Source organism: Bacillus rossius (genome assembly GCF_032445375.1).
Source record: "Bacillus rossius redtenbacheri isolate Brsri chromosome 9 unlocalized genomic scaffold, Brsri_v3 Brsri_v3_scf9_2, whole genome shotgun sequence".
NCBI classification, from domain to species: Eukaryota; Metazoa; Arthropoda; class Insecta; order Phasmatodea; family Bacillidae; genus Bacillus; species Bacillus rossius.
Window position 1 is genome coordinate 15293744 of NW_026962013.1, and position 14822 is coordinate 15308565.

The following is a 14822-nucleotide window of genomic DNA, read 5'->3' on the forward strand; positions in this document are numbered from 1 at the left end:
AAATCGTCGGTGGAAGGGGCTGCCGCGCCGGCTGTGTGAAGCGAAGAGCGAGAACGAACGGTGGGCAGGAGGAATGCCCGGAACACCGCACAAAGCAGAGAGCGAAACGGTCGCCGCGGAGTGGGGGTAGTGTGACGTCGCCCGCCCGCGTCGCACGTCCTGCTGGAATGTTGAATCTTGAGGGGGTGGGGGGTGGAAAAACCTTTGTCTGCCTTCCACGTCACGCCCGCGACTATTCGCCCTTCGCTTTCTAAAAATGGTCGTTCTCCGTCGTAATTTCCTACTTTTCCTGCGAATTTTTCGAATTTTTCTGATTTCGTTTTTCTTGTCACGCACCACGCAGGGGCGCCATTTGCCGCCGCCCGTCTCTCTGTGGGAGCTGAGGGGGAATATCTAGCGGGTTGCAGTGACGTGTATGTGGATTGAATGTCCGGTGGGCGCCAGGCTAGCCTGAACTAGACCATGAGATGAATCGTGGGTTCTTTCTGCCCCAGCGTGGTCCGCTAGATAAGTCGGCTTACGATGACGACGAACTTACTGTGTTGGTGCTGGATACGCCCTAAGCAATATAGGGGGTTGCATGCCTGGCTGATGGGATTACAAGAACACTGAAATTACACACGGGGACGTTTCTGAGTAACTTTATTAGTCGTTACTCACGAATGACAAGTTACGTTGGTACACGGTACAAGTTCCGGGTTACCCAATGAAAACACTAATTAATTATTACGCTACGATCTAACTCCGCGGCAGTCTTGCGGGTTAAAAGTTCACTGGAGGCGGCCAGTGCCGTATGTTACCATGGGGGGTCGCGTGATGGCGTTACGAAGCTTGGCGTTACAAATTATTCGCTCGTGATACCGGCAGGCATTTGCACGACATGTTAATTAAAAAGTTCACTGGAGACGGCCAGTACCGCAAGTGGAGCCAGTGGCGCAGTTGCACTCGATGCTCTTTAAGCCGGTCGGGATAGTCCCGGATCCGCGGAAAAAGGGCTCGGGGACACGTGGGCAGCTAATAAAAGGAAGTTTTGGGGTAATTACTCACATGGCAGAATGAGTGATCGTTGAATTCAAAGATGATGGCCGCTCACGGAACGTTAGTTGCGCCCCGGGCCTGAGCTTGGAGAAGACTGCCGGAAGATGGCCGCCGCGCGGGGTAGCTTCCGGGCTACCCCCACCACCCCGCGCCGCGCGCCAAGACACTTATATCACCTTACAACTATAAGTTTAAGTAAAAAAATCGTTCCAGGTACTTAATTACAAATTAGTATCTGGAAACTAATTGCTGAGGGCTTGATATATGACAAACTAGCAAGTAACTGTTTGAAAATATAAGTCAGTGGACGACTGTTGTTTACACGTAATTACACTGATGCGCATTGATTAACTAAGTAATTAAAGTGTTGGTGGTGATTGAAATTAACGGGACTGATCATTGTACTTATATTATGTTTATAAGTTATGCATCGAATTAGGTCCCGTGGCGGAGCTCTCACTTGACTCGTCCGGGGTTTGGAGAGGATGCGCTCCGAAAGGGCAACCTGCCACTGATCGGGTGAAACCGGCTTAAGGGTAGCGTCGGTACGACGTCAGTTGGTGTAGCATCTGATGGTGCCTCAGTAATGGTGGGAGCGAGAAACTCATTTTTTTCACACTTGCGTGACGATGCCCCAAATGTTGTTTTGCTTCCATGCATTTGCCACTCAGCAGCTTTGGTTGCAAGCAAAGCTTGTGAGAAGTTGTCTGGATCTGCAGAAGAGTTACTTCGGGCAATATACAACTACATCTCGGGCAGTGCCAAAAGATGTAAACAGTTGATTGATATCCAAGAATTCTTTCATGCTGAACGGTTGAAAGTACTGAAGCCCTCAAACACTCGGTGGCTAGCGATGCATCAGTGTATATGTAGAGTTCTGGAAATATGGCCAGCACTCGAGCATTTCTTCTTGCTGGCAGTAGTTGAAGACAAACTCAAGAGTGCTGAATTCATTCTTACCCACTTGCAGAATGGCATGACCAAGGCTAATTTATTGTTCCTCAAGTATTCATTGAACTTCTTTAATACTTTCAATGCCATCTTTCAGTCCAGAAATATTATTGTACACAAACTGTCAGAAGAATCAGAAAAAATTCTAAAGCAAATTTGTCAAAATTTTATGAAGAAGGAGGCAATTAAAGATGTTGTCAAAACTAACTGCAAAAATCCATCAAATTTTGTGCAATTAAATTCAGTTTATTTGGGTCCTGAATGTGAAAATTTACTAAAAACATTTCCACCAAATTTAGTTGAAGATTTTAGGAAAAGGTGCCTTGATTTCTACTCCGAAGCTGCTCAAGAAATGCAAAAGCGCCTACCTTTGGATAAACCAATTTTTAAGGAACTGGCATTTATTGATCCCAATGTAGCTTTACATTATAGTGGGAGGGATCTTGTACCAAATATCGTAACTCTTGCAGAATTATACAAAACTTCAGTTAATTTGACTGCTTTAAACGTAGAATGGCAACAACTACCTCATTCTTTTAGTGACAAAGAAAAAACAGAATTGCTAACAATGCCGGTAGATACAATGTGGTGCAAAATTGCTGAAACAACAGACTTCAATAATCGGAAAATATTTCCTAACCTTGGTTATGTTGCGAAATTGGCATTAACATTTCCACACTCAAATGCTGAAGCTGAAAGAATATTCAGCATTGTGAACGACACTAAAACTAAGAAAAGGAACAGACTTAGTGACAGCACTTTGAATGCCGTGGCAATCGTGCGTTCGTGTTTTCAAAGTAAAGGCATCAACTGCAATTCTTTTCAAGTGAAGCACGAACACCTCAAACTTCACAACACAAAACAATTGTATGACAATGACGAGGAGTCTCCTCCAGGAACTTCTGACATATAAATATTTCGGAAACAGGAAACATACTGTTAATTGTGACTTTCATGTTTTATTTCTTGTGATCCTCATGTTAATTAACTGAATATTTAATCTTCATGTTTATTTCTTCAGCTTATTCATGTAAATTACGTGAATGTTTATTTTTATGTACGAAAAAGGTGAATTTATAGCTTGTAAATAATATTAACAGTTATTTAATAACAATTATTTGTGTTATACCAGTGTCCGGCGATACCGTTACATAATTTTAGCACTAAAACATAAAACGCTTGTGAGAGGGATTTTAGAGGGAATTTTCACACTCCAATGAGGGAAATAAGGGAATTTTTGTCATCAGATGCGGGAATTTGTAACATTATGACCTGGCATCACTGCGGTTCCCTAGTTTATCAAAAATAATGGAGAATTGTACGTGAGTCGTGATTCCAGCAATTATTCATACACATTATTTGATTAAGATTGCGTTTTCTGTACTTGGAATGTTTCGTTAGTTGGCCATGAATATTATTACTGAACATGAACATTTTGAAGGCAGAAATTGAGAGAAAACGGAAACAGCTCGAGGAGAAAAATTTACTGGTATGTTTGACAAGTATATTACTTATTTACGTTTTAAAATAGGGGTTTGACCCGAAGTGATTTCCATTTTAATTTCTTTGTGATGCCAATGGTGCAACATTAATTAGCACTTATATACCTTTCAGTATTATAATATAATAAAATGTCCAATTTTACTCATTGAAGTGTGTTCCAACTATTCTAGAAAGCGATACCATGACATCACCAAAATGGCATCTCTTATGTTATTACTACCCTACTTTCTGGGGACAAGCTTGGGAATATGAGGTTTTGAGCGGGGAACATTGTATTCCCTATGTCTCCTTTTATACCTAACATAATTAAATATTGTTATCGCTAAATAGTAGACATAGAATAGTTTTACCTCAATTACTTAATTGTTTTAATTTGTTTGGACTAAACCAAAATTATAGAAGGTTATGGCTGCCATTGTCTGGGGTTGCTTGGCTCGTGGGTTGGTAGGAGACTATCTCCCTAAAAATGGGGATTGCAACGTGGACCAAAACATCCCTTAACTTGTCCCCTTCACACGACTACAGCCCATAAGCCGAGCTACCTAAGATTGCATGTAAAAAATAATAGTGAAATGTTCAAAATTTTGGTAAATATGTATTGTACGGATTAGCGCCAAAAAAAATCGTACAAATATGAAATAACTTTCATTATATGCTCTTTTACGTCCTCTTTTCAAAACCGCCTGCGGAGATTAAAAATTCCAATTACTTTTGGAGATATCGCCGTTCTTATTTTGCAATACAAGCCCTATGTAATCATTCAACAGACGCCATTTTATATTTTGCCGTGTGTGCGTGAATGCCTAAATAACAGAAATTTTCCATTAGGTAAGGTTAGTTACATGATAAATACTTCAAAATAAACAGAAATTAAAAATAATATCAATTAATTTTACTTGTATAGTTTTAAGTATTTATAATGTAACTGACCTGACCTAACAAAATGGGACGAAGGTAGATTAGGTCAGGTCAGCTACAGTATAAATACTTTGAAACTGAACGAACATTAAAAATAATAAAAATTAATTTTACTGGTTGTTTAGTTTTAAAGTATTTATAATGTAGCTGACCTGACCTAACAAACCGGGAAAAAGGATGAACAGTAGGAACTCACGTAATTTTCTTTTTACGTTCAACGTAGTCGTTCAACTACGTCACGGAAAAAAAAAATCATACTTGTAAACAAGCAACAATGGTGGAAACGCGGGAAGCCTACGATTCACTCATCCTTCTGGACATACCCGAATACTCACGTTGGCAAGCCTTCTTTCAACAGACGAGAGGCAAACGCCCGATCGTGCATCTTCGGTTTTTTTTTTTTTTTGTTTATTGTAAATAAATATGCAACTTATGAAAACTAATGGTCAATTAGGTTATGTTAGCTACATTATAAATACTTCAAAACATTGTGGATGGTTGATTTGGTTAGGATAGCTACATTAAAAATACTGTGAAATCATGTAAACTGTTTCCTAGCGCTGGATAGCTACATATTAAAAAGTTATTTGCTAAGCAACCATAAAATGATTTTATAGTTTTTTTAATGAAGCTATACTTACCTAATATAACCAACCATCCACAGTGTTTTAAAGTATTTTTAATTACTTCTTGCTAATTTTAAGAAAAGGCTTGCCAACGTGAGTATTCGGGTATGTCCAGAAGGATGTGTGAATCGTAGACTTCCCGTTGAACCCCGCATCAGTGCACAGCATGAAAATTAAAAAATTCCATATCTCCTAAAGTATTTGGAATTTCTGATCTCCACCGGGTTTGATGAAAAGAGGAAGTTAAAGAGCACAGAATAAAGGTATTTTCGGATTTTAAAAATTTTTTTTTAAAAAAATTGCCAAAAAATGTATATTAAAAAATTTGATATCTCCAAAAGTAATTGGAATTTTTTATCTCCACAGGCGGTTCTGAAAAGAGGTTGTAAGATAGCATATAATGAAAGTTATTTTATATTTGTACGATTTTTTTTGGCGCTAATCCGTACAATACATATTTACCAAAATTTTTGCCAAACAAATAAACATTCCCCATTTAAATAATGTCTTGGCTATGCCTCTGTGCTTCTGTTCAGGAATTCCAATGTGTTTTTTGTTTGTTAGCAACCGGACAAGAAATTCTTCAAAAGGGCCGATCTGAAGGCGAAAGAGGAACAGGAATACTGGCAGAAGTACGGCGAAAGAAATGATGAGGCAGCATGCGACAGCAGTAAGGCAGCAAAAGGTAAAGTGGGGAATATCCAGGGTTGGGCTGAGAAGTTGTTTTTCTTAAAAATATGTTATGCCAGTTACAAATAGCTCTCGAAGCAAGATTCGAGTGGTGTGGTTCAGGAAATAATTTTAATTAATTTTGATGAATCTGATAATAAAGATGGGAAGCAAATAAAAATTTATTATATTTTTAACCTATGTAATGTTTAAATAAACAGATTTAAAAAAGCTAAAGTTAAAACATTTTATTATTTTACTAGCAGAAACGGGAGAATTATTTTACAGTATACGATCTTGTTGATGAAAAGATATGTTTTTTGCAATGATGAGTACTTGAAACAGTACGTTGTTTTAAATGCTAATAATTCTTAATAATGTGTAGGATTGGTGAATGTTTTATTACATTAATGTATGTTTAAAAAGGTTAGATTTTCACACATATTGCAGATACTTGCAAAACGTTTGTTGAGTGAGATGAATTACATTGCATCTTGCTAGAATCGTGTAGTAATAATATGTGAACTCTTCCTTTAAATATTTAGGTTCTGGAAAAAATTGTTTTATTGCCACTTCAAACATTTTAAATTAGGTGCCTACTAATAGTTAAGCATGTGTGTTCAGTAATGCTTTGCTGTTGTTGTTACTGTCAATGTATGGAAGAGGGTAAATATTTACTTGGGCGGTATTTCCGAAAAAAAATGTTAAAAATCTGAAAATACCTTTATTTTATGCTCTTCAACTTCCTCTTTTCATTAAAAGCGGCGGAGATAAGAAATTCCAAATACTTTAGGAGATATCAAATTTTTTAATTTTGCAATACAAGACCTGTGGAACCATTCGAGCGGCGCCATTTTTGTTATTTTGCCTTGTGTTTGTGAATACGTGAATCGTGAATGCGTAATTAATAAAATGGTTGATTAGGTCAGGTCAGTTACATTATTAATACTTTCAAACTAAGCCGACATTAAAAATTATTTTGTGAATTAATTTTAATGGCTGTTTAGTTTTAAAATATTTATAATGTAACTGACCTGACCAAACAAACCCGGACAGAGAGGGTGAACAGTAAACTAAAATGGTCGATTAGGTCAGGTCAGTTACATTATAAATACTTTCAAACTAAGGTGATATTAAAAATAATGTGAATTAATTTTAATTATTCTTTAGTTTTAAATTATTTATAATGTAACTGACCTTACATAACAAACCCGTAACAAAGGATGTACAGTAACAACTCACGTAAATTTTTTTGTTACTTATTACTTGCGCAACAATATCAAAATAACAAATAAGACTTTAAAATTAGAAACGTTAAAAACTCACCTAAGTTGTAGGCGGTAATTAAACACTGTTTTAAACAATAATTGAACTAAATAATCACGTATTAGTTCATTTGAATTCTGGCCTATCACGAACAATCACGTGACATCATTATCCAATTAAAAAAAAACAGATACTCGTACGTAAACAAGAAACAATGGTGCACGCACGCCACAGGAATGTGCTGGTTTTGTGCTGAAATTTAAAAATTCGATATCTCCTAAAGTATTTGGAATTTCTAATCTCCGCCGCTTTTAATGAAAAGAGGAAGTTGAAGAGCATATAATAAAGGTATTTTCGGATTTTGAACTTTTTTTTCCGCAAATACCGCTCAACTACATATGAAGAAATTTAAAAATTCGATATCTCCTAAAGTATTTGGAATTTCTAATCTCCGCCGCTTTTAATGAAAAGAGGAAGTTGAAGAGCATTAAATAAAGGTATTTTCGGATTTTTAACATTTTTTTTCGGAAATACCGCCCGAGTAAATATTTACCTGGAAGAGAAATTGCCTGACCTATTATTTTTAATTGCTAATTTTTTTCATATATAAAAAAGAACTCAATTTTGCTATGATGAGCACCATGGGTGACTTTTTACAAATATGATCTTGAATTTTTTCCCTTATTGTGTTGGCATGTACATATTTACTTAGTACTATTTGTTAATGCTAATTCTTTGTATACAAGGAGGGAGGAGAGGAGGCACACAGAAAAGCCAATTGTAGTATCCTAAGAATGAAAATAGTAGCAAGTTACCTACTTGCTACTGGTAAACAAATAATTGAGGTTTGATTCCTCAATTTGATATTAATACCAAGTTGTTTTTTTTACAGTAGCAGGGTTCAAATTGTGTAGCCATGTGAAATGCTGTTCCATCTGTCACGGTGCGTGAACTTCCCTAGGTGGTCGAGCAGAAGACGACGGTGAAGACCACACGACTCTGCCGAGGAAGGACGTGATCAGGCGACTTCGGGAGAGGGGAGAGCCGATCTTGCTGTTTGGGGAAACCGAGGTGGACGCGTTCAAAAGGTTGCGACGCAGTGAAATTTTGGAGCCAGAAATTAATAAGGTATGCTGTAGGCTTTATTTTTTTTTTCTCTCTCTCAGTTCATCATACAGTAAAACATCTTACAACGAACTCCTTTATAACGAAATCCTCATTATAACGAATCAGTTGTTTGGTCCCACCAAAACGCCATTTAACCCTATGTATTTGTACCTCAAAATAACGAAGTATTTTTTTCATATTTCCACCAAAAACCCCCACTACGGCGAAAGCACAATTAAAAATTTTCAAAAAATATCCTTAGAATTTTCATATTTATACAATTTGCTTCGTTAATATTACGTTTCGGTAAACAAACACAAATATTCCCACATCTTATAATATTGGCTGACTTTGACCATAGAACTATTGACGTACTGAAACGCACTTCGAAGCTAACACATTGCACCACCACTAGCGGGAAAAAATATTCACTTCAATTAATCAATGTTCCGAACATCGCCAAGAAAATTTGTCACAAATCCCACCTACAAAAGTTACATCTGTTTCTGTGGAAATATGCATTCTTTCGTTTGTTCGTTTGTTGTCATGAATGCCGATATTTATTTTAGATTCTGTGGAAGTTTTACTTATCTAAAATTCGCAGGAGTCTAAGAGTTGTTTTCTAATTGTGGTAAAATAAATTCTACTTAGAGTATTTTATTGTTTGGAGGTTAGCTTTGATGAATTACTTTTGATTACATACAAATTAGGTTATGGATGGACAAAACCATTAGCGATGATTACGACTAATTTTATCTTTCGGTGCTATAATTATTTTTTGTTTACAATAATATATTTAAAAAAAAGAAGGCAATATATTTATTGTATTTTGTTGTTTGGAGGTAGCTTTGATGAATTACTTTTGTTTATATACAAATTAGGTTATGGATGCCGAAAACCATGTGCAATGATTAAGATGCATTTTAACTTTTTTCGGTGCTATAATTTATTTTTTGTTAACACTAATGGATTAAAAAAAAGAATGCTATATATTTAGCATATTTTGTTGTTTGGAGGTTAGCTTTGATGAATTACTTTTAATTACATACAAATTAGGTTATGGATGGACAAAACCATATGCGATGATTACGACGAATTTTAACTTTTTTCGGTGCTATAATTATTTTTTGTTTACAATAATGGATTAAAAAAAAGAATGCAATATATTTTACCATAAAATTAAATATTCTGTAGCCTATGGTGTTGGTTAGGGAGGCAAAAAAGTTTGTCTTAGTAAAAAAAAATTATACAGGCTTGCATAGTTGTCACTTTGATGCAAAATAAAGTATTTCTCCATTTCATTTAACGGTCAAAGTTTTTGCTTGGATTTACTTACCTTACTCTGCAAGCGGCCCTTAGCGTCATGCATTCAATTCTTTTTAATTTCTTTTTTGTATACATATCACTTGTAGTTTTGAATTCTCCTCGTTATAAAGAAACCTCACTATAACAAACACATCCGAAATCAGTCCCTTCAAGTTTGTTATACTGAGGTTTTACTTTACTATTTTTATTAGTAATTTATAATTTTTTGTCTGCTTCAGTTCGAAACACTGTAATTGTTACGCACATTTACTCATATACATATTTGTGGCACTTAGAGCATTATAGCATAGTTACATTTATCACATCACTTGAGTAACCATTGTCGTAATGAACATCAAACTATAGTAATATTTAGGGACAAGATGATTAATTTCAATTTTTGTCCTATTTAATTTTTATAAGAGATGATTTTGGTGGAATTTGTTTTTATTTTTAACAATGCTGTATTCAATGTGTAAAACTTGAATACAATAAAATATACAGTAATACCAATTTCATCCAAATTTGTAATTTTAATGGCTATACCAGATGTATTTGTGAGATTAAACAATTTATGTCTTGGAGTAGTTTCACAATCAACCAAAAACATATGTACATTTGTAGGTTTTTTTTTTTGTACCAATATCAGGACATTCTAAGGAGATAGTAAACATTTATCTGAGAATAGAACTAACTTTTGAACCTTCTTTTCCCATGCATTTAGATAGGAAGATGAACTTTAAGAACAATACTGAGTGTCTATTTGTGGGATCCCGTTGTGTGCATCACTCGCATGTTGATGCAGCTCATTCGGATTACTCTTTGCACGAGCAAGACTGCTGTGTTTGCTGGCCCATTGCTTGGATATTGGTCCACCACACTTCCACGTTATCGCTACTTGAGTGCTTAAAACAGTTTTGCAAGCACATCCTTGCAAAATATTGGTGTGTAAATTACACTTTCCCCTGTCATGAATTAGAGTTGCTTGTATTATTGCGCTGACAAAAACGCAAATGCTATAATATCTGGTCAAAATGAAAACGCTGGAAAAGTAAACTCCATACTACTTACAAATTGACTTGCAAGATTTATGATTTATAATTGACGTTCATTTTATAATCGTTGGCCAACCTGGTATGTAAATTGAATATTCTAGGCCTAGGGGCTCTAAATTACTGCGGGCTTAAGAAATCATCTGGAACATCTGTTACACTTTGCGTCACATGTGGCCAAGATTGTGCTAGTATTTTGGGTTTGCCAGAGGATTCCAAAGATAAAAGAGGTTGCTGCTAAAGGCTCTTATTTACTTAACTTGAAATTTTAGTGCCAACCACAGCCCAACAGTCAAGTAGAAAGTGGACACGTGCCACTCTCGTATCTTATGTCCTGCTCACCTGTGAACTGGTTATATTACAACTTAAATAAATGTGCTGTGCTGCAATTTGTAGGGCTCAAGTGCATCTTCTGTTTATAGAGATTTCTTAGAAAAGTAAATACTTTTTTTCTACTTGGTCGTGTTTCCTATGCTGTCTTAACAATATTTTAAATGAACAGACATTAAGGTGTTGCAGTGGTATGTCACTGGCCTCGTGTTCTAGAGGATACACCTTTGAATTCCGGAATGATAGGCTTTTATAGTTTCTTACTGTAGATCATGTCCTTAAAAGACTTGGTTGAGTAGAAGAGTTTAATTTTTTTTATGTAATTCTGGTAACATATACATATTTATTTGACTTCTGGTTTTCTTCCAGGGCTTGCGCAACGACTTTCAGGAGGCGTTGGAGAAGGTTGACCAAGCATTTCTGGATGAGATACTTGCATCCCACACGCCGAATGGGGAGGGTCACCAATCGAACGACGTCAAAGTGCAAGATGACGGCATCACGTATGAAGAAATACAGAAGATGGCCGCCACGCTTGGCAAAGGAGACAAAGACTTGGATATGAGGGTGATCACACATTTCATTCAGGTAAGTGGAATGTGATAATGGTTTTTTAGGTGGAATGTTAAAGTGTTTTTGAATGCACAAAATTACTAAAGACTCTTTCTCATATGCCATGTTTATTTTTTTTAAAGTTATACTTTTGTAGGCACCTTATGAAAAAATGATGAGCGAGTATTTTTTATGATGTGCACACACCATGCAACAAAATTTTCACAGGATAAAAAAAGCTGCACACAAATAAAAACTATGTATGTGCTTTTAAATCATATACTTTAATGATTAATATTGAATACTGGTCCATATATAAGTGAGGTTGTGTTCCCATACGTATAACAATGTCAGGTTGCTTGTAAGCTTTCATTGTCGCTGGCAGGGAGTTTCAGTGGGAGGTTTAGTAGAATGGGGTTAGGAATTGCTAGGAGAAAACTATTTCCACACTTCAAACACTATACTTCAGCCACTGTTTTGGGCATTTAACCAATATGGCACAACAGTTAGCTGAAGAAAAAAAAGGGGGGCTTTATGCAGTTAGCATGTAATAATGCAGACATGATCACCCCCACTTTAGTAGTCTCCTGGCCATTTCCGTGCGTTTATGCTGTTATGTTCCTGTTTGTATAATTTATTTGAATTTTAAATTATTTATTTAATTTTTTTAATTTGAATCAATTTATGCTTTACCAACCATATTTATAATATCGCTCCAGTCCTTTTATTATTTTATTTCTATTAATTATTTGCATGCAAACTTAAAGTTAGTTTTTGTAGTACTTCAGTTTGATTGAATTTATATTATAACAACTGTATGTTAATATTTTATTTTATTTATATTATTTTTCCAAAATAGTAGTTTTTTTTTTATCACACGAAGTAAGTATAACCCCTAATGTGCATACATAAGTACACATACTCATTATTTTTTTCCCATTTTCTTTTAATATGCTATTTTTATAAGTTAAATGATACCTATTTTGCACTTGTCATTGTGTCACAAAGATTTTGTTTGGGTAACATAATACAGTAGAGTCCCGAAAACTCATCACTCAATAACCCGACAGTCCGGATAACTTGGCCATACACTGGCAGGGTGAAAAAGCCAGCGCTCGCGTAGACCTGTTCAAGGTCCGGTGTTCCTTTGTCTCGCACCACGCTCCCACTCCTCCACCACGTATCTGGCACCGGAGCATGCTCAGCTGTTCAGTCTACCTGTAGCCTTTGCTGGGATTAGTCGATTTCTTATCCGCATTGCGTAACAAAATTTGAGTGACTGTGCGTACTGTATTGTTCAGGGCTGTTTCACAGTTTGTGGGTGCTGGACAGCACTTTGCAATGGCATCTTCCAGTAAAAGAAAACGAGTGAACTTGTCAATGGAGCAAAAGTTGCGGGCATTAATGAGACTGGATGAGGGAGAAAGTGTCAGTGCAGAGGCTAAAGACTTGGGAGTCAGCAAAAGTACGATTGGAGACGGGAAGAATAAGCGGACGGAAATTGAGTCGTGTGTTAAGAGAACGTGTACAGAAACATTAAAAGAAAGGAAATTGACTTTAATGAGGTAAATGAAGCACTTTACATTTGGTTTTGCCAAACAAGAGAGAGGGACACACCAATTAGTGGGCCAGTCTTGCAAAAGAAGGCCTTGAAATTTTATGAAGAATTTAAAAAAAGACAACTATCGTAAATTTGTCACAAGCACTGGCATGCTTGTTCGCTTGAAGGAATGCTGTGGAGTCCTGCAGCTAGTATTTATAGGGGAAAAACTATCTGGGGACACAGAGGGTATGTCTCAGTTTAAGGGCAAGCTTCAAGGTCATGGTTATGAATCATGGTCGCTAGGTAGAACTTGTGTTAAGCGGTGAACGAGGGATCGCAGAAAGAGGATGAGTCCATGGTATTGTTCTGGGGGAAGGGGGCACCGGCGTGACCACGTGGTCTTCTAGTGTTGCCAGCTCTGGCTCATTGAGTAAAGCAGGCATGTGCCTAGCTAGGAGTTTCAACTGTCAACAGAGCCCTCGGATGAGCTCACCAGATTTTCAGCACTGGGAGCCTGGTACGGCTGGACTCTTCATTTGGCATCGTGTAGAGCAGGAATAGTTTTTTAGGAGATGCATTCAGACAATATGATGCTGATGACGTTTAGCAATACACCTATCCCTCATTTAGCACGACTAATTTGTTCCTTAAAATGCTCGTGTTATTCGAAATTGTGTATTCTGAAGCATTAGTTTCCATAAAAAGCAAGGCTAATTTATTTAATGTGTTCTAAAATTGTATAGGAAAATATGCTTTACGTAATAGCGTAATAGGGTCATTCCATGTCAAATTAACACACTTTTAATAAAATTTTTACCTCACCATCTCAGATTTTGATGAAATTTTGCACAGATGTTACCTCCATACAGACTAACAAAAATGTAAAATTTTAGAATGATATATCCATCCGTTTTGAAAATATTGCTTTGTAAATTTTCGAAAAAAACACTCAAAAACGCACGACAGGCATATTTTAAAATTACCATAACTCTTTTCCAAATTAAGTTAGATAGGTGAGACAGGTGTCATTTTGCAGCATTTGGTATGGCCTTTCATGTGATATGTAACACAATAAGGTCTAGAAAAAAATAAGATTCAAAATAATTTTTTTAATTAAAATGTAAAATTTTGGAAAAAGTGCATTTTTAATTTTTTTTCCAATAAATTCTATAAAAATTTTTGTACAAATATTAAATTGTCTTCAAAGTTTCAAAGTGGAGAGTTAATGGGTTCATAGTAAAATTAATTGAAAACAAAGGCCCTTTTTGTCAAACCACAGGTTAAATGTTGGCAGCAAAGGAAAGCATAACAGAATACAGTAAAATCTTGTTGTAAAATACACAAAAAAAAATCGGATAATTATATTCTGTACACTGAAAGTATCTTAAACTGAACAATTTTTAAATTAAATTTTACATGGAATTTAATTTAAAATGAGAAATACTTTAGGCTGAAGTACAATATATGCAAGATTCACTGCACAATAATTTAAAATGAGAAATAAATTGAAGAAAGGAAATTAGCACTCACATGTTTGATTGCAATTTTCAATTGCAGTACTTGAAAAATTCTTCATTGGTTTTTAAAGTGTCATTTTCAGATAGCACATAAATTCTTCCAGTTGGTGTCACAGGATTTACTGTACATAACACATCTGTGAGAGGAATCCATAATACATCTGGTTTCCCTGGATAAGAAAAGGATGGTGATGGTCCAGCAGGGTGGAGAAATGTTACTTTCACTTCATCAATTTCTTCTTTTTTCTCCATAACATAAGCTAGCCACCAGTTATTGTCATATACAACTGCAGTATAGCCCTTTACGTCTCCTATTTGCGGTTTGTCTAGTGATCTTGTAACAGTTACTTGTGATGAATGTGTAGCTCCAGAAAATATTTTCACAGTAATTTTTGATGTTCTTGAGTCAACAGGTATAAATGCATGATATTGCTGAGTTCCTTGG

The 14822-nt window shown here is 36.0% G+C and overlaps 1 protein-coding gene across 1 annotated transcript in view; it reads left to right on the forward strand.

Moving 5' to 3' along the window:
- The first annotated feature begins 3266 nt into the window (after window positions 1-3266).
- The window catches only part of LOC134543277 (pre-mRNA-splicing factor 18), a 29914-nt gene continuing 18358 nt past the window's right edge, over window positions 3267-14822 (forward strand). The window contains exons 1-4 of the mRNA XM_063388187.1: window positions 3267-3478; window positions 5601-5721; window positions 7933-8099; window positions 11135-11353. Coding sequence (XP_063244257.1) covers window positions 3416-3478; window positions 5601-5721; window positions 7933-8099; window positions 11135-11353 — 570 coding nt within the window. The 5' untranslated portion in view covers window positions 3267-3415. The remainder of the gene's footprint in view (window positions 3479-5600; window positions 5722-7932; window positions 8100-11134; window positions 11354-14822) is intronic.